We start from the raw sequence: 22,066 nt of genomic DNA on the forward strand, positions 1-22,066 counted from the left end.
GTGATATTATAGAGAAGGAAAGAGTTAAAGAGAAAGGAAGGATGAAAACAGAGATGGAAAGTGAGCTCGATTTGTTGCGTGGTGATCAGATTTTCGAGAGAGAGAGAAAGGAAAGAAGGGCTCGGTTTTGGAAAGCTCTCATGACTCACAACAGGAGCTCGGCTTTAAACAGAGGAGACCGACCACCATTAAGGGATCTCATCTCGGCTGGGGGACGAAGAACATCTCGGATTGGGGGTTTTGGGAATTGATCCTCTCGAGCTCAACCTATAGTAAAATCAGAGAGAGAGAGAGAGAGAGAGAGAGAAAGAGTTTAAACAGAAAGAAAGAGGAGATCTCTCCACCATTAAAGCTCAAAACCGAGCTAGAGAGAGAGAAAAAATTTGTAGTTTCTGTTTCTTTTCTTTTCTTCTTCTTCTTCTAGTTCTCCTCTTAGTGAGAAAGAGAGATTTAGATTAAGATAGTTGAGAGAGAGAGAGAGAGAGATATTGTAGAAAGAGATTGAATTAATAAACTCCATTGAATTATCTTTATCTTCTTCATCCTTTACTGTTTCGGCTAAGAGATAGAAAGAGAGTGTTACTGTTTTACTATAGAGAGATAAAGATAGAAGTTTGGAAAGAGAAATAAGAGAAAACAGAGAAGGAGAAGAAAAACCAGGGAAGGAAAATTATTTTCTCACCTGGAAATCGTTTCCGGGAAGATGAGAAAATAATTTTCCCTAAGGGTCTGTTTGGCAGAATTTTGGGAAAACAGAAGGAAAATCTTTCCCTAAGGCCCTGTTTGGTTCTGAAATAGCGAAAAAGTTAAGTTTTCTTCTCCCTCTTTTATTATTCATATTTATTTAAATCTCGATCATGATTAGCTAAGACTCTCCATCTAGGGTTTTACGATGAAACCCATTTTTGATCTTTTAGAGATATAATTTTTATTGATTAACTCTTGATTAATGCTTCATAGTTTAATTCGTTTTAGTTTGATAAATAGATTTTCTTTTCACTATTTATACTTTTCGATTTGATGCATCGTGCTTATGTTAAATCATTTGACGGTTCATACTTATTAATTGATAAATAGTAGTTTAGAAATTTATTTATTTAAAATAAAATGATTACATTGTTATGTTTTATTCGGTTTTAACGAAAACATCTCCCGGAATTAGGATAGTTCATTATCCGAAATTCTGAGTTATAAAGAAAAGAGAATTAATTAGATAATTATTTGCTCTAAAGGTAATTTTATGTGGTGAATTCCTAAACCCTAGACTCCTCCCCATTTGAGTTCATTTTTATTTATATTTGTTTTATTATTTTGTTCTTTATTATTTTATCACCAAAACCAAAACCAAATCATTTTACAATCTTATTACTTCCTAGTTTTAGAATAGGTTTAACTAGTCTCTGAGGAACGAACCGGACTTACCGGAATTATTACTTGACGCCCGTATACTTGCGGGTGGTAACCTATTTAGGGTAACCTTTCTAGGCCCATCAAGTTTTTGGCGCCGCTGCCGGGGACTAGTTTTAAATTTGTTCTAATCTTGGAAAGTTTTTATTTTTGGTAAGTTTTGAATTTTGGATACTTTGACTTGCTTCTCTGTTTTTGGTGTGCAGAACACTAAGGAGCTGAAGAGGAGGCGCAACAAGGAGGAGGACCTCAAAAGAAGAAATTTACTGTTTTTATTTTTATTTTATTTTTTTTTTTGTATTTATTTTGGTGAGAGAGAGACTTAGACTTTTTAGTACTTTCTTTTGTTTTGACCCTAAATTGGAGGGCTTTTATAAATTGTAACCGAAAAACCAAAACGAAGCCTCGGGTTCGAACACTCGCGGGGAGAGTGGCCCGAGTCGTCTGCAAAGGTCGTCGCCCGTCTCGAACGGGAGGTAACTTTCTCTAATCACCCACGAATCCCCTGTTAGTGGGTACTTTGCATAAGATCTTCGTAGTGCTTCCTCGGTTTTCGTGTTAAAAAAAAAAAAAAAAAAAAAAAAAAAAAAAAAAAAAAAAAAATGGACCAATAGAAAGGAATCGAGTGTAGTTTTTGCAAGTGTCAATTCCCATCTTGTGATCGTGCCTGACCATCATGGCGCATTTTTCTAATGGTTGGACGTACCCTGTTGATGATGATGACCTTGATCTAAAGGGACCCGTCATCAACCGAACTGATATAACCTTAAGAGAATACCAACAGTTGCGTAAAGACTGGCTTAACCAACGTGGTACAACTCTAAGAGATTGTCAACGACTTAACGAGGGGAATAGGCTAGTTGAGCCTAACCGAACTGGTATGACCCTAGGAGAGTACCAACAGATGTGTAGAGACGAGCCTAACCGACCGGGTATGACATTTCAGGATTATAAACGAATGTCTAGAAACAGTCCGATTAGTGAGTGGAGTAGACCATATGAGCCTGATCGATCTCATATGACATTAGGAGATTATCAGCAAATGTGTAGAGATGGTCCGATTAGCGATGGATATGGTCCGACGCCAAATATATATGAGAGACCTTATTGTCCACACTATTCTGAGACCAATGACTTTAGGGACAGGTATGATCCTAATATGTACGGAGGAAGTTATTATCAAGAGTCTACGTTTAATTACACTAGCGAACCTTATTACGAGGAGACTCTTGAAGATAGATCCCGATCAGAGTCCGAGAGTCGTCTTATTGAGATTATGTCACAATTTACGACTCAAATGCAGCAGGATACTGAGTCCTTGGCTCAACAGATGAAAATGTTTAAGTCACAGTTGTTCGCCGACGAGGAAGGGGTTTCACCACCCCAAACTCAGGAAGGTACTAGGTACGATGACGAGGTTAATACGTCTAACCCTAGTACTAAGTTAAATGTCGATGAATTTACTGATAATATCCTAGAGCCTGAAAGGTCTGATGACCTTGTTGTCTTGCTTCCTCCACCTATGTCATCTCACCATGATAGGACTGTATTAGACGTTGATATCCAGAATGACGGCGCTATGAGCAAGTTTGGGAACGACACTATTCTGAACTTTCCGACATTTGAGATTTGTAAGGAGTCAGCCTTAGATGAAATTCTAGGAAGGCATGATATTATGAATGACTGCGAGACTCCAGATGTATTTGAGGACATTGATGACAGTAGAGACATGTTAGATAGTTTGTCAGACTGTTTACCTAAGGAAACCATGGACCTTGACTTGGTCCCCGATCCTGTTGCCTTACCCTTAGAGTCTAGTTTGACCGTTCACATGATCTCAGACTCGGTTGTTGACCCCTTTTGGGACACTTCAGATGTCTCCTCGGGAACGTCTATGGAAATAGTGGATATTCTATCCACTAAACTTGCAGATGACTTTCTGCCTTCGACGGATATATTGGCCCTTCATTGTTATGTCGATCCTTTTGATGACTTTCTAGTCATTGGTCCTAGTATTTATAGTTACTTAGTGGACTGTGCATCCACTAAGTTTGGGGATTGCCCCTCTTCTTTGATAGTCTCACATGCACCCTCTGCAATTCACAAAAATGTGAGACTATCGTTCACCGAAAACTTTGTGTTTTGGGTGGACCCACAGATGTATCGAATATTGGTTTACAGTTAATCACATATCTGTAATCCAGTAGGTAAATTCTTTTTATTTTTTCGAATCATCTGTTTCGTCTGGCTGAAGACGTTAAACTTAGCGCTTTCTGGGAGGCAACCCACGCTTAGGACTTCCGAATCAGGTAATATCTCTCCCTTCACCCTGTTATTTTTTGCATAGTCTTCAGAACATTGAGGACAATGTTCGGTTTAAGTTTGGGGATAGGGGATTGAATTTTTTGCTAAGTCCTTATTTCAAAAATTCAAAAGGGTTTAAAATTTTTTCAAAATTTTTAATTTTTGGATTGAAAATGTGAGTCTAGTTGTTTTTGCTTGTTAATAGTTATAGAGTCTAGTTAGTCGGACTATCCGTTTGCTAAAGGTTTTTCCACGAATTTTGAGTCTTGAAGTTGTCTGTGCACTAGCCATGTGAGTGTTAGATAGGTGAAGAGTAGACATTTCTGAGAGAACTAGATTGATCATTAGTGGAGACTTAACCTATGTGAGATTCTGAGCCTTTCTTTTTGTTTTGAGTGATCTCTTCTGCGCTAACTCTGAGTAGAATGAAGAGCTACTCAACCTCGCAATATTGAAAGAAGAACTCATTTGATCTCTTGAGTTCAAATTTTACAACCACTAGGGATGTCATCAGGAAGTAAACCCTTCTCTTGTAGTCTGAGAAACTTGAAAGCAATGTCAACTAGAGGAAAATAGATCTCATCCATCATTTAGAACCCTGAGAATAAGGCATGAAGCAAAATGGAGAGAATTATACCCAAGGAAAGTGTGAAGAAAGCATTATTTGTATTATGATTGTTATTACCAGAGTCTGTGAAAAAAAAAAAAAAAAAAAAAAAAAAAAAAAAAAAAAATCAAAAGAAAAAATGTTTGTGTAGTTTTGTTTAAGTGTTTATCCTTTGAAGTAGTTCTTGAAGATTTGAAGACGTCGAGTTCTCAGGAGTTCTAGTCACATCATCATTAGTGTCTATTGACCTCTAGGAAGCATTGTTAGAAAGTTGATCAGGTGAGAAGAGTTGGTTAGCTTCCCCATTCCGTATTAGTGGTTGTTTCCTTTCTATGAGATCAGTCGTTCACCAAACTTTTAGTCCATCTTTTGTAATGTGTTGAGTTTCTGTCACACTCATACTCACACATTGAGTGAACCATTTCTGAGTGATTTGAATTTTTGAGTGTATGACCGTGAGGCAGTAGTCGAGGCGAAATGTATCGAGACGGTAATCAAGGTCTTGTCTTTTCAGAACCGAAATGATACTTATATTGGCTAGTCACGTGCACTTCGAGTCTTGATTAGTAGTGAAGAGATTTTTAGCTTTTGTATGGTTTGGTCAACTTTGATTTCATTTCTATTAACTTTCAAAAACTTACCAGATAACATTTTTAGTCCATACCATATTTAGACCCTTATGCATTTTTGAAATTTTTGAATTTTGTGGGTATATTCACTGCAAACCCTCACGAGACAAAACTCGTCCACTAGGGGAAACCTAGGGGTTTAACGGCTTGTTGCACGTGCTAAGTGCAATCGTGATTCCCTACGAAAGTGGTGAACTGGGCTTGGTTGTATTTTTCTGTTTTGCTCGAGGACTAGCAAAATCTAAGTTTGGGGATGTTTGATGAGACGTGAAAATGTCTCATTTGAATCTCTTAACTCGGGTTAGTTAGTCCAGTTCGAGCGGTTACTCTGATGATCTGCTTCTTTTTCTACTCAGGTACCTTTTTCAGAGTTATGTGTGCAAAACGGATAAAAGCCGGAAAAACGCAGACGAGGGGTATTTTGGTCATTTGTTGATTCTGATTTCATGATCGAGATTAGTGCTCGGATGGAAAGTAGAGACCAAGACGAACCCGTAGGCGAAAACGAAAGTCAAATCGGAGTTTGGATGAGCAAATTAGAGCAAGTCAAAGTTCGGGTCAAAATAGGTGGACCATGAGTCAAAGCCTCTGCTGACGTCATCATGACGTCAGCATTATCACCTTCATCACCAATTATTCAGCTTAAAACCGAGACCTCCCATTTTTGGGAGTTTCCATTTTTTTTCTTCCTAGCCAACTCATCAACACATGCCAGCCCACGATTGGTGGTATTAAAGATTCTCTCATCTCATCTTCTCACTTTCTTCTTATAACCAAAGAGAGAGAGAGGGAATGTGATATTATAGAGAAGGAAAGAGTTAAAGAGAAAGGAAGGATGAAAACAGAGATGGAAAGTGAGCTCGATTTGTTGCGTGGTGATCAGATTTTCGAGAGAGAGAGAAAGGAAAGAAGGGCTCGGTTTTGGAAAGCTCTCATGACTCACAACAGGAGCTCGGCTTTAAACAGAGGAGACCGACCACCATTAAGGGATCTCATCTCGGCTGGGGGACGAAGAACATCTCGGATTGGGGGTTTTGGGAATTGATCCTCTCGAGCTCAACCTATAGTAAAATCAGAGAGAGAGAGAGAGAGAGAGAGAGAAAGAGTTTAAACAGAAAGAAAGAGGAGATCTCTCCACCATTAAAGCTCAAAACCGAGCTAGAGAGAGAGAAAAAATTTGTAGTTTCTGTTTCTTTTCTTTTCTTCTTCTTCTTCTAGTTCTCCTCTTAGTGAGAAAGAGAGATTTAGATTAAGATAGTTGAGAGAGAGAGAGAGAGAGATATTGTAGAAAGAGATTGAATTAATAAACTCCATTGAATTATCTTTATCTTCTTCATCCTTTACTGTTTCGGCTAAGAGATAGAAAGAGAGTGTTACTGTTTTACTATAGAGAGATAAAGATAGAAGTTTGGAAAGAGAAATAAGAGAAAACAGAGAAGGAGAAGAAAAACCAGGGAAGGAAAATTATTTTCTCACCTGGAAATCGTTTCCGGGAAGATGAGAAAATAATTTTCCCTAAGGGTCTGTTTGGCAGAATTTTGGGAAAACAGAAGGAAAATCTTTCCCTAAGGCCCTGTTTGGTTCTGAAATAGCGAAAAAGTTAAGTTTTCTTCTCCCTCTTTTATTATTCATATTTATTTAAATCTCGATCATGATTAGCTAAGACTCTCCATCTAGGGTTTTACGATGAAACCCATTTTTGATCTTTTAGAGATATAATTTTTATTGATTAACTCTTGATTAATGCTTCATAGTTTAATTCGTTTTAGTTTGATAAATAGATTTTCTTTTCACTATTTATACTTTTCGATTTGATGCATCGTGCTTATGTTAAATCATTTGACGGTTCATACTTATTAATTGATAAATAGTAGTTTAGAAATTTATTTATTTAAAATAAAATGATTACATTGTTATGTTTTATTCGGTTTTAACGAAAACATCTCCCGGAATTAGGATAGTTCATTATCCGAAATTCTGAGTTATAAAGAAAAGAGAATTAATTAGATAATTATTTGCTCTAAAGGTAATTTTATGTGGTGAATTCCTAAACCCTAGACTCCTCCCCATTTGAGTTCATTTTTATTTATATTTGTTTTATTATTTTGTTCTTTATTATTTTATCACCAAAACCAAAACCAAATCATTTTACAATCTTATTACTTCCTAGTTTTAGAATAGGTTTAACTAGTCTCTGAGGAACGAACCGGACTTACCGGAATTATTACTTGACGCCCGTATACTTGCGGGTGGTAACCTATTTAGGGTAACCTTTCTAGGCCCATCATCAGGCCGGGCAACTGTCCAGCCTGGTCTCCACATAGTTCCGCCCCTGCACAGGATTGGTGTATAACCTAAATTACCAGAGGCAAAGACCTAACCACTGAGCTACCCAATGCCTTTTTTTTTTCTTTTGTTGAAAGAATGCCTTGTTAATTCATCACCTTTAAGTTACTCTGCTGTTGATACAACTATATCAGATTAGTTTTAACTTATAAGAGATTATATAGGCACTCACTGTTTGTCTCATTCTTATAGGAAACTACATCAGATTAGTTTTGACTTTATTGGAAATTATAAATGCACATCCATACCCTTCCCTCTTTGACTTGGACTAAGTATTTGTTAAGCCCACCACAAAAAGAAGGAAAGAAAACGGAAGAAGTTGAATAAGAGAAATTTAAATGCACTCACTATTTTTCGTATTTAACTCACTCTCTTTAAACGGAAGGGAGTGAGATCAAGTGAATGATAGAAAGATCGAGGGTTTAACTACCTTTTTTTTTTTTTTTAATCTAAACGCATCCCTGATATAGTTACGGGCACGTCTGCTAGGCATTGACTCAAAGCTCAGGCTCGCTGGCTCGGTGATTCTATTAATCTAGACGGGTCCTGGATCCAGTAACTAATTTATCAATTGAAGGAGTTGGAATATCCCAAATTCCCAATTACCTGGATCAAGAAACGCCTGGAAGTGCCTATAGCCATTAGGGAATTTCTAATGAAAGAGTGAAAGTCTGAGTCGGTGGTAGAGCAAATATGAATTCATTTACTTATGAAGCTCAAAGATCTTATAATTGAAATGAGAAGAAATACAAAGGAAGAATCTAAAAAAAAAAAAAACTAATTATCATCACATGGGAACTCCACTTCATAAGCTGCAAAAAAAAATGATGTCTAAAAACAGTTTCAGACATGAACTAGTTTAATATCTTACTTTAACCACGCCCCATGTGTTTTTATTTTGACTTGTACTACTAAAAACGGTTAACAATCAGGATTAGGGGGAGTGCTACAATGACAAAATTCTTGACTTAAATGACCCACTTTCATTAAAAAGAAAAACAGCTTTTTAAAGTTTGACTTTAATCTAGACCATTCTTTTACCCGTGTGATTATCAAGCCAAGGTTTTTGTCAAACTCGCATGGCGTCTGAGCCCGATTCCCACCCATCCCAAAACCGTAAAGGACGTCAGGAAGTCAAGAATTTTGTTTAGAGAGTTACACAATTTAGGGGCCAAAAAGGGATTTGATCCCGTATAGGGTTGATATTTGTTAGCTAGTTAAACAATTGGAACTAATTTATGAGAGTTTGATTCCACATTTGCCCACTTGATAATTATGTAAGTTTCCACATTTCTATAACGACATTTCAGCCTTTCAAATAGGATTCAACACATTCACACATGATAAGTTGTGAAATAAACTGACATTTTGACCGCCCATTTCATTTCTTATTCCCTCCCTCTCACACTATTTTATTTCTCTAAATTACATTAATTAAGATCAACTAACCCACTTATCCAACATAATTAATGATAATACATCTTGCATTAATTAATTCATCACTCACTTCAAAAACCATATAAATAGCATAACCCATTTCTCAAAAACTAACAATTAGATTCAAAACTAAGCTAAATAAGCACACTTAATTAGCTACTCATTATCATTTTCTTCATTAACAATGACTAGTTCAAAGTTCTTATTTTCACCATCTTTCTTCATTACTTCATTCCTCCTAATGGTTATCCCAATCTTTGCTATGAATTCGTCAAATCGCAGATCACTTACGCCATTTCCACCGTCAATTTCTACATACCTTAATCCACATAACAAGATTAGAGCTCAATATGGTTTAAAACCACTTAAATGGAGTTCAACTTTAGCTAATTATGCAAGATGGTATGCTAATCAAAGAAGAAGAGATTGTAAACTCATCCATTCAAATACTAACTATGGTGAGAATATATTTTGGGGTAAAGGAAAGAAATGGACGGCGGCCGATGCTATGAGAGGATGGTTTGCAGAAAAAGCTTACTTTAATTATTGGAAAAATTCTTGTTTGCCAAAGAAAGAATGCTTGCATTTTACACAATTGATTTGGAGAGGTAGTACTAGGGTTGGATGTGCAAAAATTATATGCACATCTGGTGATACCTTTATCACTTGTAACTACGATCCTCATGGTAATATTATGGGGCAAAGACCATACTAGATTATCACAGAGAAGTAGTTCAGCTAGTTTGGTTGTCGATTTATTCTTTCACATAAGTTTGATTTTTCTCATAATTACCGAAATTTATATCTTGTCGGTCATACTTGAGGATTTTGTAAATTAGTCGAGGCATGTCTAAGGCGACTTGTGTTGCTGGATATTTTCTCGTCGGCTAATCGTCTAAGATTTTCTAGTGAGTTATATTTTATGGATTTATTATTACTAGAAGAGCAGAAGTGGTGGTGGGGTAAATGGTATTTTCGTATAGGCTAGCTTGTTTTTCATTTTGTATGTTAATTGCACCCTTCTGTATTTGTTGAACATCAAATTATTCTTAATGAATCAGAATTATGAATTGAGTATTATCATTTATCTTTCTAAATCTAGAACATAATTTGAGCAAAGAGTTAAGTAAAAATTGTTTCATCAAATCTATATAGAACTTGCGAAGAATACTCATTTTTGAGTTGAAACTTAAAACTCGTTTATTTACTAGAGACAGACAGTTAGAATCAAACATAAAAGAAAAAAAACGAGAAGAATAATAATGTTGGAGATGCGGGGTATCGATCCCCGTACCTCTCGCATGCTAAGCGAGCGCTCTACCATCTGAGCTACATCCCCGTGGATGACAAACTTTACCCAACCAAAGTTATTAGATATTTCGGACGTTTGATATTCCGACTAGTAAACCAAAGGTTAAAGAACTAATTGAAAAAGTTACCTACTTGTTCAATAAATGGATGAACATGGCTTTTCTTTAAAAGTCATATTTGAAGTGTCCTTATAAGTAATGCTAACAATCCAAAACATACCACGTCACTGACAAAATAAATTTTCACTTATGATTTCGATTAACATATGAGTAAGACTCCATCCAACTGAGCTTACTTATTACAAGACCAATCTCTCTGTTGCTCTCAACACATTGTAATTTTCTCTCATATCAGCAAAAAGAATTAGAGTGAATGAGGTTAGACTTTAGAGAAGAGAGAAGGAAAAAAAAGAAAGAAATGAAGGTTAGATAGAGAAAGAGGTTAAAGAGAGAAGAAGAATAAAAAGATCAATTTTGGATTTATGAAAAATAAGGGGCAAAAATGAAAGCTGGTTACAAACTATGGGTCATAAAGAAAATAACCATAAAATTAAAGAAACCTAAAACTTAAAAAGGCGCCCCTCATACAATTACTTTTGGGACCTCAGCTAAGAGATTGACTATGGTCAATCTTCATTGAGTCACCACACCTGTAGGCGAGCTCTTCTAATTGACCAGTCTGAGGGCTTCGGACTGGGCGAGTTCGATGGTCTCGCCGTTTCAGATCCTTCAATCTCGAAATCTAGGATATAAAAACAAATCTACGTCAGCAAGAACAGTAACAACTCTTTTGTTGTAGAAATTTATGGCAGCCAATCTAGGTCTCAGATCCGCAAGCAAGCTTGGATTTTCAAGCTCCAAAGCATAAGTGCCGCCTAGTTCTAGCCGGCTTGGCTAGTCGAAATGTGGCCCATTGACCATAATACTTTTCAAGTGCATCACTTGACCTTATATCTCCCAACTCAGAATTGGTCTTTAACCTTCAACACTAGGACTGTGTACAAACTTACCAACCTTCTTCCTTTCAATCTTTCTGCAACAATGGCAGCTTTCACACCTACACCTTCCATTATTTCATTCACAGAGATAGCAAATTCCCTCTCTGAACTCCACCAAGCCCACGCTCACATGGTTAAAACTGGTATCTTCCATCAACCTTACGCAGCTAGTCGTCTCCTCTCCTTCTCTACTCTATTCCCCTCCATTTCTGACCCTCAAACCTTAAAATATGCTTACTCAGTTTTCAATCGAATTCCCAACCCAAATTCTTATCTTTGGAATACCATAATTAGGTCTTTCGCCAATAGTTCATCCCCTGAAAAATCCATTCTTGTCTTTCATCAAATGCTTCATAGTTCATTTACTCCTGATAAATTCACTTACCCTTTTGTTCTTAAAGCTTGTTCTTTTTCAGGTAAAATTGATGAAGGAGAACAAATTCATGCTCAAATTCTCAAAACAGGATTTGGGTCTGATGTTTTTGTTCAGAATAGTTTAATTAATTTGTATGCAAAAGTTGGTGATTTTGATATTGCACGAATGTTGCTTGACAAAATGCTTCAAAGTGATGTTATTTCATGGAATGCAATTTTAAGTGGGCTTACAGAAAGGAGTTTAATGGAGAAAGCTCATCAATTGTTTGATGAAATGCCTGAGAGAAATGTTGAGTCTTGGAATTTTATGATCTCTGGGTATGTGAGTGTTGGATTGGTTGAAGAAGCAAGGGGTCTATTTGATGAAATGCCATTAAGGGATGTTGCTTCTTGGAATGCCATGATAGTAGGATATATGCATTTGAATGAATTCGCCCAAGTGTTGAAGCTTTTCAAAGATATGCAAATTTCGAAGGTGAAACCAGACAATTATACACTTGTTTATGTCTTATCTGCTTGTACCCAAGTTGGAAATTTGGAACAAGGGGAACATATTCATGCTTATATCGATAAAAATGAGATTAAAGTTCACGGTTCTTTAGCTACTACTCTAGTTGATATGTATTCAAAGTGTGGATGCATCGAGAAGGCATTGAGAGTGTTCAATGATACCAAAACAAGAGATGTTAGTACATGGAATTCGATAATTGCAGGTTTGAGCATTCATGGATATGGTAAAGATGCACTTGAAAAGTATTATGAAATGATAAATGATGGATATAACCCAAACGAAATCACGTTCTTATGCATTCTCTCTACTTGTTGTCGTTGTGGTTTGTTAGATGAAGGCCGTAGTGTTTACAAATTCATGACCCGTGTTCATGGAATCAAACCGTCTATTGAACACTACGGTTGTATAGTTGATTTACTTAGTCGTGCAGGGTGTTTAAACGAGATGGAGGAGCTAGTTAAATCGATGCCGCTTAATGAAGAAGCTCTAGATGTTTGGGAATCTTTGTTGAGTGCTTGCAAAAGGGATGGTAATGGTGAATTAGCAAAGCTTGTTGCAGAAAAGATATCAAACTTGAATCCAACAGATAGTTGAAGTTGTGTTTAGTTATCATATATTTTGTGCAACAAAGAGAAGATGAAATAGGTGATGTTAGGGAAGGAATGAAGATGTTGAGGGTTTTGAGGAGTGGAAAAGGAGCTTGATTAATCTTCGAAAATGCACTTAATTGTACTCAATGTAGCGAATTTTACTCGACGGAATCGTTCCCAGTCCTTGTAAAAAAAATGAATTAGAAGAGAATATCGGTAATCAATTTTTCTGTGTGGCTTGACATCTCCTTGATGCATCTACGTAACAACGAAAGAGATAAACTCCAACTCAATTCATTATTGACATTTAATAATGGTCAATCCATCAATTGCGCGGTCAAAGATTGATGAAAAAATGATTAGAATTTTTTTTAATAAATTGTACCCGCCATGTTATTTCCTGACATTTTTTTTTCGAATTAAAAAACTCAAAGTGGGTCACATGACAACTTACGGAAAGTTAGGATCCCTTTATAAATTCACCCTATTTACTCTGTAATTTATTTATTAAATAGTGATTTTTAGTAGTCAAACAGTTTCCTATAATGAACCATAGTTAGACTAAGAAGTTTTCTTCACCTGTCACTTAAGTAAACAAACAATTATTTTTATCTAGGCCTGTTGGAGAATTGATGTAGACCTTTTACTAATCAACCGTGATGGTATGCCCGGCACGAGTTCCGATCGAATTCCCACAGATTGATGTGTCACTTTTTATGTCTAGATCATAACCCGACACGTCAGCTCGATGGGACTCGTGGGAGCATAGTCCCATTTTCCTGTACTAATAGTCTAATATAGGAGTAGTGGTTACCCTGAAATTAAAACAATGATTGCAAGAATCTTAGGGTTGTCTATTATTGTCTTTCTCAAGAGAAATCCCTACTCCCAAAGTGACAGTAGAGCTATAAGTCAATGACAAACCAAAGGAAAATGAACTTCACCATGTTCCAAAACCTATTTTGACTCATTCCACATAACCAAGCCAATCACTACCTCTGTCTTACTCTCTCTAAACTCTCATCTCCAAGTCATTTTCATAACCCTTCTCTCACTCTCACTCTCTTTCTCTATCATCTTTGTAATGCCTCGGCCATTAACTATTTTGTTACTAATGATCATCTTCTTAATGGGTTCATTAAGTTCTTCAATCACTGGAAGAAAAGTCAAAAATTTGGATGAAATCAAGAGCAACTTAGCAACAACCCCTAACTCATTGGAAGAAAGTTTAGTATGGAAAGGTAATAAATCATTTTCTTCACCTAGCAAGAAGAGTCTCTCTGTGTTACTATTGGATGGAAAGTTCTTCCCAACTAGTATTCGGCTTCTACATTCAGTTCCAAGTCCAGGAGTAGGCCATTAAATGAATCAGCATTATCTTCTACTCCATTTTTCTTCATCTCTTACTTTCAATCTCTCTCTCTCTCTCTAGATTAGTCTCATACCTTCTCTTATTTGTTTCAGTCATTGTTTTGATTTTGGATATCTTATATACTCAATCTTTTTTCTATAACTGTATAATGAATTTTTTTTCCTTCTTAAGATAAAATTCCAGTTGAGCCTTTTGTGGCAGTGGGCCCAAACCCATCCACGGATATCGAGCCCATGATAGACCATGGGAGCCCGATGCGTGTCTTGGACCTGCCCAACTCTCCAAGTTTTAGTGTGGTGCGCTCAGGTTAAAATCTTTAGCCGACACCCCACCTACGCCAGAGCTCACTCCTTGTTCCCACGCCTAAACCCATTGTTGAAAACAAAATGGGTGGAGGAGGGAGGGGGGGGGGGGGGGACCAGGGGCGTGGGTGAGGGGGTGCGAGCGGTGCGGTCGCACCGGCCCCCCCCTCTACCTAGGGCCCCTTTCTTGAAAAATTTAAAATAGTAACATACTTATAACAGCAAAGTTGATCTAAAACATCTAAGGAAATTAGCTCAGCTGGTCTTGTTCTTGTCTCACACCGCAATGGTCATGGGTTCAAGTCATGCAAGAAACATAATTTTTTTTTTTGGTTTTAAACATGACTTGGGCTACAATGGTCAATGGGTAAGGTTTTTTTGTTGGCCACCACTAGAGACTACAAGAGAGTTGGTAGGTTCCATGGATGACTGGTCATTGTTGTTTTGTAAGTACATTAAAGAGGTTTTTTTAAAAGAGCTAGATGTCAATACGAAGTCAAACATAAATAACAAACTAAATATTTGACGTTTCAATTTTTTCACTCTTCATCTTCTTATCGTTCTTTATTTTTCACCCCTTTAATTTAGTAGGTCCGATTTTTTTCTCTATCGAATTAGCATCTTACTCTTCTATTTTTCTATTGATTTATAAGCAATTTTTTTTATAGTTATTGTTATAAATTATGTAATTATATGTTTAGGTTGTTATATGGGTACTATTCATTACTTACAATAAATGCATCATATTTACTTTGAAATTTGCGATTTAAGGGGGCTCCGATTAAAATTTCGCACCGGGCCCCAAAATTCTCAGCCACGCCACTGGGGGGGACTTCAACAAAAAAAAAAATGCAATGACCCAAAAGCTATCATACTACTTGTAGAGTTTCTCTTTTCTCTCTAAAATTCATGTATTTTCCATAGCACATTATGAATTATTATATTACCTAAAATGTTTATCCGTTGCTTACAAAAATACATCAATCTTTTTCGTATGTCCTCTAAAAAAGGCATAATGGAAAAATGATATTCCTAGTCTTGGACCTCTAGCCTATTCTTTTTCGTATGTCCTCTAAAAAAGGCACAATGGAAAAAATAGATTGAATTGTGATCTATTTATTTCGTGACATGATGGATATCAGGATCATTTCGTTAATCTAGGAGCAAAATCCGAACATCTTAATAGCTTTGATTACATCATGCGAATACAAAGTCAAATCACATCTTGATGAAGGGACCATAATACCATCATAAGACATATACTTTGTCCCTCTAAAGGTCATTACAAGGTTCTAAAAGATTATAACAATATACTTTATAGATAATAAGAAGACCTAAATTTTATTTATACTGCAAACCATAGTTATGACGAAAAACAAGCAATCAAAGAAATCAATAGACAAAGGGAGCAATCACATAGAACACAAGAAATTTACGTGGTTTGATTTGGACTTAATCTCATAATCGATTATGATTGTTCATAATACATTATAATGTGTCTTCTTTCAAGACCTTCTTTTTATAAGTAGTTGTAATCTATTATGAACATTCATAATGCATTATGACAAATATCATATGTTATCTTAAACTGGAATACAAAATAAATTTTCTTTCTTTGTCATTTTTTGTTTCTTGCATCCTATGTTATGACCACAAATAATACAAACAAAATACCCCCAACTTGTGAAATCTCGTGAATTCCATATTGTATTATTTTTTTTTTCTCGTAAAGTATGTTATGAATAGAAATAACACCTTACCAACAAGCACAACACAATGAGTTGCTATAATATGCAATGACCTCTTCAACAAAAAAAATATACAATGACCCAAAAGCTATCATACTACTTGTAGAGTTTCTCTTCTCTCTCTAAAATTCATGTATTTTCCATAACACATTATGAATTATTATATTACCTAAAATGTTTATCCGTTGCTTACAAAAATACACCAATCTTTTTCGTATGTCCTCTAAAAAAGGGAGAATGGAAAAATGATATTCCTAGTCTTGGACCTCTAGCCTATTCTTGCCATGAGTAGATCTCACCCCGATTTATAGCCGTGAAAAACATTTTCGGCTCAAGGGTAATTTCAAAAATAATATAGGAGATTTTATCTTCTTCTTCGCCAGCGAAGGGGGTCGTAGAGAGATGCGAGGGAAGAAGAAGAGAAACAGAAAGAAAGAAGAAGGAAGTAAGAAGAGAGAAAATGGAAAAAATCAGCCAAGGTCGTCGACCGACGAATCTAAGTACAATTGACATCGTTCGGTGCAACATTAGTTGAGGCATTACCTCTTAAACACAGAATGTTTTTAACCAAACTAGGAATTGCTTTTAGGGAAATTGTCTTTGACAACTATGACATTGACTATAAAATCTCCCGTAACATAATTATGTGCATGCAATTAAATTAAAAATTTATGTGTACGAGTGTTATGGGACGTGTCCGACTTTTACTTGGAATGTAATTGTAGTTGGGTGGAAATAGTTTAAGAAAGAAAGGGACGATTTAGCGATACCCCCTGATCACTAATGTCTAATTAGCGAAACTCCTTTTTTTAATTGGATATTAGTGAAATCCTCCTTTTTACATTTAAAAGTACAAAAACACCCTTATGCTTATTATTTTATCTATCTTTTTCTTCTTTGATCTCTTATGATGTTTTGCCGACTTAACTTCATTTTTCATAATTATTTTTTCTCTCGTATCCATTTTTTTCTACTTTACCATAACATTTACCGAAAATTTAAAAATAATAAATCACAATATTTCAAATGTAATCATTTTGAAAGAGACCTCTCGATCTATGTTGTTTTTTCTATTGAAATTATGAATTGAATAAAAATTAAAATGTTAGAATCGAAATTATTAGTTGAACTTGCAAATTAGATAGAAAAATTCATGTGGGAAACGAAGTTAGAGTGTTATGTCGATCGTGAAGATACAAATTAGATAGAAAAATTCGTGTACATCCCGAAGTTAGAGAGTTGTGGCGGCCATAGACATATAAGAGGGAAAAAAAATGTAATAAGTGAAGGACTATTTTCGTATTTTAAGTATGAAAAAGGGATTTCACTAATATCCAATTAAAAAAAAAAAAAAGCTATTGCTAATTGGACATTAGCTGTGTTGGGAAATCGCTAAATTCCGAGAGACTAGTTGGGTGGAAATAAATTGTATAAATCAAAGAACAAGCCGGAACCTCATTTCTCCATTCCCCCAATATCATCAGACTTCGTTCCCAAATTCCAAACCCTACTCCTCCCCAAAACCAGTCGGCGATTTCATCTTACCTCCATCCATATCGGAGCAGATTGATTGAAATTTCTCTAACACCGGTGACACTTCACTTCCATTACAAACCCTAGAAAGAAAAGAACGCAGGAGAATTACAGTCAGGTATGGATAAGGTTTATGAGAAGGAAAAATCAAGTAGAAAAACCAGAGATGAAAGAGAATCAGGTAAAGATCATCGCGATCGAGAACACAAGCATCGGAGTAGCAGAGACGATAGATCAAGGGATTCAGTTGAACGTCATCACAGTGACAAATACAGAGATGAAAAACACAGAGAAAGTGATAGACATCGATCGAAGGATTATGATCAAGAAGAACGAAAGAGGGAACGATCTCGTGAACCAAATAATGGGAGAGAAATTAGCAGTAGAGATGAGAGAGAGGAAACGATTGAGAGGCGATCTTCTTCTAAGAGGAAAGAAAGAGGGGAAAGTGAAGAGAGAATTGATAAGAGTGAGAAACGAGTTAGGGGTTCAAAAGATGAGAAGAGAGAGAAAAGGCAGGTTAAGGATAAGGTAATGGAGGATTCTAGGGATTTGAATGGAACTGATAAGGAAGATCAAAAGGAGAGAAGGAAATTGGAAGATGCAAACAAGGATGAAGATATCAGAGATAGTAGAGTAGAGAAGAGAGAGAGAAGGAGATTTGGTGACAAAGTAAAGGAAGAAGATGTTAGAGTGGTGGAAGAAGATAGAGAAAAGAAACAGGTGAAAAATGATGATCTTCAGAGTTCAGTAATAGTTCATGTAAATGCTAGTGGTTCCATTGATAATGTGAGTTTATCTATTCACTCATACATTATAATTCTTGATGATCGCTATTTGAATTTCTGCAAATATTTTCGTAATAAACATTTGCATTGAACTGTCTATTAAGAAAAACCCTAGACCGAATAAAAGATTGTAGGATTGTAGATTTAGGATAATGAGCTTACTCTTATGTTGTTGCTGATCCCTCAATTTGAGTACACCTCAAAATATTATATTACCTGTTACTTAGCAGCTTAAAGTAAATGGTGAATAACAGGAAATCACTGCATCAGCGTGTTTGTTACTACCTTATACATTAGAGTAGAATTTGATGTCAACTCTGGTTGAGGTTATGAACTTATGATCTTACTTTTATTTTCACTTCTACAGGGTGCTACTGTGGATTCCCTCCACATGACATCAAGGGTTATCCCGCAGACGTCTTCAGCACTCGATCACCCTCCTCCTACCAAGGTATCTTCAATTTCTACAATCCCTGAAAATAAGGGAGTTAGTATTACCAGATCTCATGAGGTTCCTGGAAAATCCAGTACAGATGGGACATCAGCTGCTACTACCAAGATTGGAACTTTCTCTCTTGAAGCTCTAGAAAAAGCTAAGAAAGCTTTACAGATGCAGAAGAAATTGTCTGAGAAGTTAAAGAAGATTCCTCTGGTAAGTTAGTCAGCAGTTAGTTGCTTTGGTTTGTTCATCTAAATGTGATAATATTTTTTACTACCTGGCCCCTCAGTGGACCACGTCGTATACTTATGTTTTCTTTATGGTGTATGTTTTCTCATTTTGTTGAGGGCTAATGATTCATCTAATGGTTGTCGTCTGATTGTGTAGTTGAACAAAGTTGCAAATACAGATGCCTCTTCTCAGGGACCTAAAGCTTCACCTTCAAGTGTAGGAGTAGGTTCTGCACCTTCCACGACTTTACCTGTTGGCTCTGCTCCTTCTGGTAAGCTAGCTGGTAGTGCCTTGCCTATACTGCCTGGGCTTGCAAATGCACCGAATATTGAAGCAGTAAAAAGAGCACAAGAACTTGCCGCGAAGATGGGATTTCATCAAGATCCAGAGTTTGCTCCTCTCATAAACATGTTTCCTGGACAGATGCCAGTCGAAGTAGCTATTCAACAGAAACCAGCAAAAGCCCCAGTTCTTCGTCTAGATGCACTTGGTAGAGAAGTAGATGAACAAGGAAATGTGATAAATATGCCGAAGCTGACTAATCTTAGCACCTTGAAGGTTTGTTTTTGCCCGTTCACTTAATTGCTTTTTTAGTGATTATTCTCATTTTCAAAATCGATATGGTTTGTTTACATTTTGTATTACTAATGTCACTACCACCTCATTACTTGAACGTAATATTTCCAGGTCAACATCAATAAGCAGAAGAAAGATGCATTCCAAATACTTAAACCTGAATTGGATGTTGATCCAGAATCAAATCCTCATTACGATGATAGAATGGGTATCAATAAGACAAAGCTCCTAAGACCTAAGAGGATGAGCTTCCAGTTTGTTGAGGAAGGTCAATGGTCGAAACAGGCCGAGATAATTAAATTCAAGGTAGTCCATTCTAATCCTTTTGACCTTTTATTTCCAGATGATCTCTTCTAGGCATGTTTATAACGGTTTTCCGTTTGGCATTTCAGAGTCAATTTGGAGAAGCGCAAGCGAAAGAGTTGAAGACAAAACAAGCACAGCTGGCAAGAGCAAAGGCTGAGCCTGATATTAACCCCAATTTGATAGAAGTATCTGAGAGAATCATCATCAAAGAAAAACCCAAGGACCTAATTCCTGAGGTTGAGTGGTGGTAAGCATTTATATCTGTCGTTCACATTATAAGTAACCGTTAGATATTATGGTAGCGGTTTATTTAATTGATGTTCATGCTTAATGAATCAGGGATGTTCCGCTTTTGCCTACTGGTGCCTATGGGGATATCAACACAGAAAACATTTCCGAATCTAACCTAAAGATGGAGAAAATCACAATATATGTTGAACACCCTCTTCCAATCGAGCCTCCGGCTGAACCTGCCCCACCACCACCACAGCCCTTGAAGCTAACCAAGAAAGAACAGAAGAAATTACGAACGCAGCGCCGTCTAGCAAAGGAAAAAGACAGGCAGGAGATGATAAGGCAAGGCCTACTGGAACCACCAAAACCTAAGGTCAAAATGAGTAATCTCATGAAAGTTCTTGGCTCTGAAGCGACCCAAGATCCAACCAAACTTGAAATGGAGATCAGAACTGCAGCTGCTGAGCGTGAACAAGCCCATGTTGACAGGAATATAGCACGAAAGCTTACACCTTCAGAGCGCCGAGAGAAGAAAGAGAAGAAACTCTTTGAAGATTCGAGCACACTGGAAACAATTGTATCCATTTATAAGATCAATGATCTCTCACATCGGCAAACTCGTTGGAAAGTCGATGTTAATGCTCAAGAAAATCGCCTAACAGGCTGTGCTGTTATAACTGATGGCATATCTGTTGTAGTTGTGGAAGGAGGAAATAAGCCTATCAAGAGGTATGGAAAACTGATGCTTAGAAGAATAAATTGGGCTGCTGCTGTGTCAAATGAAGAAGATGAGGAGAATGAAGATGAAGATAAACCAGACAACAAGTGTGTTCTAGTTTGGCAGGGAAGTGTCGCTAAACCAAGCTTCAGTCGTTTTTTTGTTCAAGAATGTAGGACAGAAGCTGCTGCTAGGAAGTACTTCGTCGATGCTGGTGTAGGTCACTATTGGGATCTCGCCGTTAACTTTTCCGATGATCAATTTTGAAAAAGAACGGTTAACAGATGATCTGATCATATCATATTAGCTTTCACTGGAACTAGCATGGGGAGTGGCAAGTACTTGGACCAGAAAATGAGAAGAATCAGAAGTTTTGTTTGCTCTACTCTGGAACATTTGTAGTTTGCTTTAGCCTTTTATTCTCTTTGATGCTCTATTGAAGTCTGGGTTAGGATTTCAAACTTGGTCGGCTCTATATTTTTTGAATGGTTAAGAATAGATGATGTTCTTGTATTTCAAAGTTCAAACTGTCTTGTGTTCTTATCTTTCTTCAACTTGAAGGAAACTAGTAGCTATTTCAGTAGATGGCAGTGAAAACCTATGAAATTGGTGAGGGAGTTGGAACGAGAATAGCGAAATGTGGACGACAGAAACTGTCTAAGCCGGACATGGGAGAACTGTAGTTCTCGACAAGATCTTCAGTCCAAGTCATGTTCACCTTCCAACACCCCGTCTGTATGTCCCTCCACCTGAGTCTTTTTATTTATTTATTATACTCACTGCACCCAAGCTGAGTCTTTACTGTAAACAACAATGTTATGCTGAGTCTTTACTGTAAACAACAATCTTATACACGCTGCACGTAAAAAAGATGCATCTCCAAACGTTCCAAACGTTAAATTCATACTGTAAAAAAAATGAATGTAAGACAAAGGTAAATAAGATACTTCTTCAAACATCTTCTAATTTACCCAAAAAAAATTAATTATGTTGGGGTGTTAAAAAAAATCAAGAGACTTCTTTTTAATGAATCCAGAATTAACTAAAGAAGTCTTGCTTTTTTTTTTTTGTTTTATTATGCACTTAAATCCCAAGTTTCAAACACGCGAAGCCATAGTTCTTACGACACACAAATACTCTCGAGGTTGAAGTTTTCGTGATAGAGAAAGAGGTGACTCTTACTCAAACAAAAATGGTTTTTTTTTTTTTTTGATGATAAAACAAAAATGCTTTAGAGAAGCTATATTACATCAGGTTTAATCTAGGTAGAGCTTGTAGTTATTAAAAAGGAAAGGGTCGAGTATA

The 22,066-nt window shown here is 36.5% G+C and overlaps 2 protein-coding genes and 1 non-coding gene across 4 annotated transcripts; 2 read left to right on the top strand and 1 right to left on the bottom strand.

Annotated features, from left to right (window-relative positions):
- Positions 1–9,996: 9,996 nt before the first annotated feature.
- Positions 9,997–10,069, bottom strand: TRNAA-AGC (transfer RNA alanine (anticodon AGC)). The gene has a single exon. It is a non-coding gene; the product is annotated as a tRNA-Ala (tRNA).
- Positions 10,070–10,718: 649 nt separating this feature from the next.
- On the top strand, positions 10,719–12,758 carry LOC147542095 (Pentatricopeptide repeat (PPR-like) superfamily protein). The gene has a single exon (XM_086638502.1). It carries the CDS (start codon positions 10,944–10,946, stop codon positions 12,516–12,518), a length of 1,575 nt encoding a protein of 524 aa, XP_086494628.1. The 5' UTR covers positions 10,719–10,943; the 3' UTR covers positions 12,519–12,758.
- Positions 12,759–17,288: 4,530 nt separating this feature from the next.
- On the top strand, positions 17,289–21,288 carry LOC147542096 (Pre-mRNA-splicing factor 3). 2 transcript variants are annotated; one of them, XM_086633134.1, is made up of 6 exons: positions 17,289–18,258; positions 18,625–18,909; positions 19,084–19,485; positions 19,615–19,809; positions 19,896–20,056; positions 20,149–21,288. In XM_086633134.1, exons 1-6 carry the CDS (start codon positions 17,590–17,592, stop codon positions 21,026–21,028), a joined length of 2,592 nt encoding a protein of 863 aa, XP_086489260.1. In that variant the 5' UTR covers positions 17,289–17,589; the 3' UTR covers positions 21,029–21,288. The 2 variants fall into 2 exon arrangements, with proteins under 2 accessions (XP_086489260.1, XP_086489261.1); XM_086633135.1 differs by having other exon boundaries at positions 17,347–18,192.
- The last annotated feature ends 778 nt before the right edge of the window (positions 21,289–22,066 follow it).

The sequence above is a fragment of the Eschscholzia californica genome, unplaced genomic scaffold (genome assembly GCF_041429995.1).
Source record: "Eschscholzia californica isolate CP2 unplaced genomic scaffold, dmEscCali1.0.p SCAF_4, whole genome shotgun sequence".
Classification (NCBI taxonomy): domain Eukaryota; kingdom Viridiplantae; phylum Streptophyta; class Magnoliopsida; order Ranunculales; family Papaveraceae; genus Eschscholzia; species Eschscholzia californica.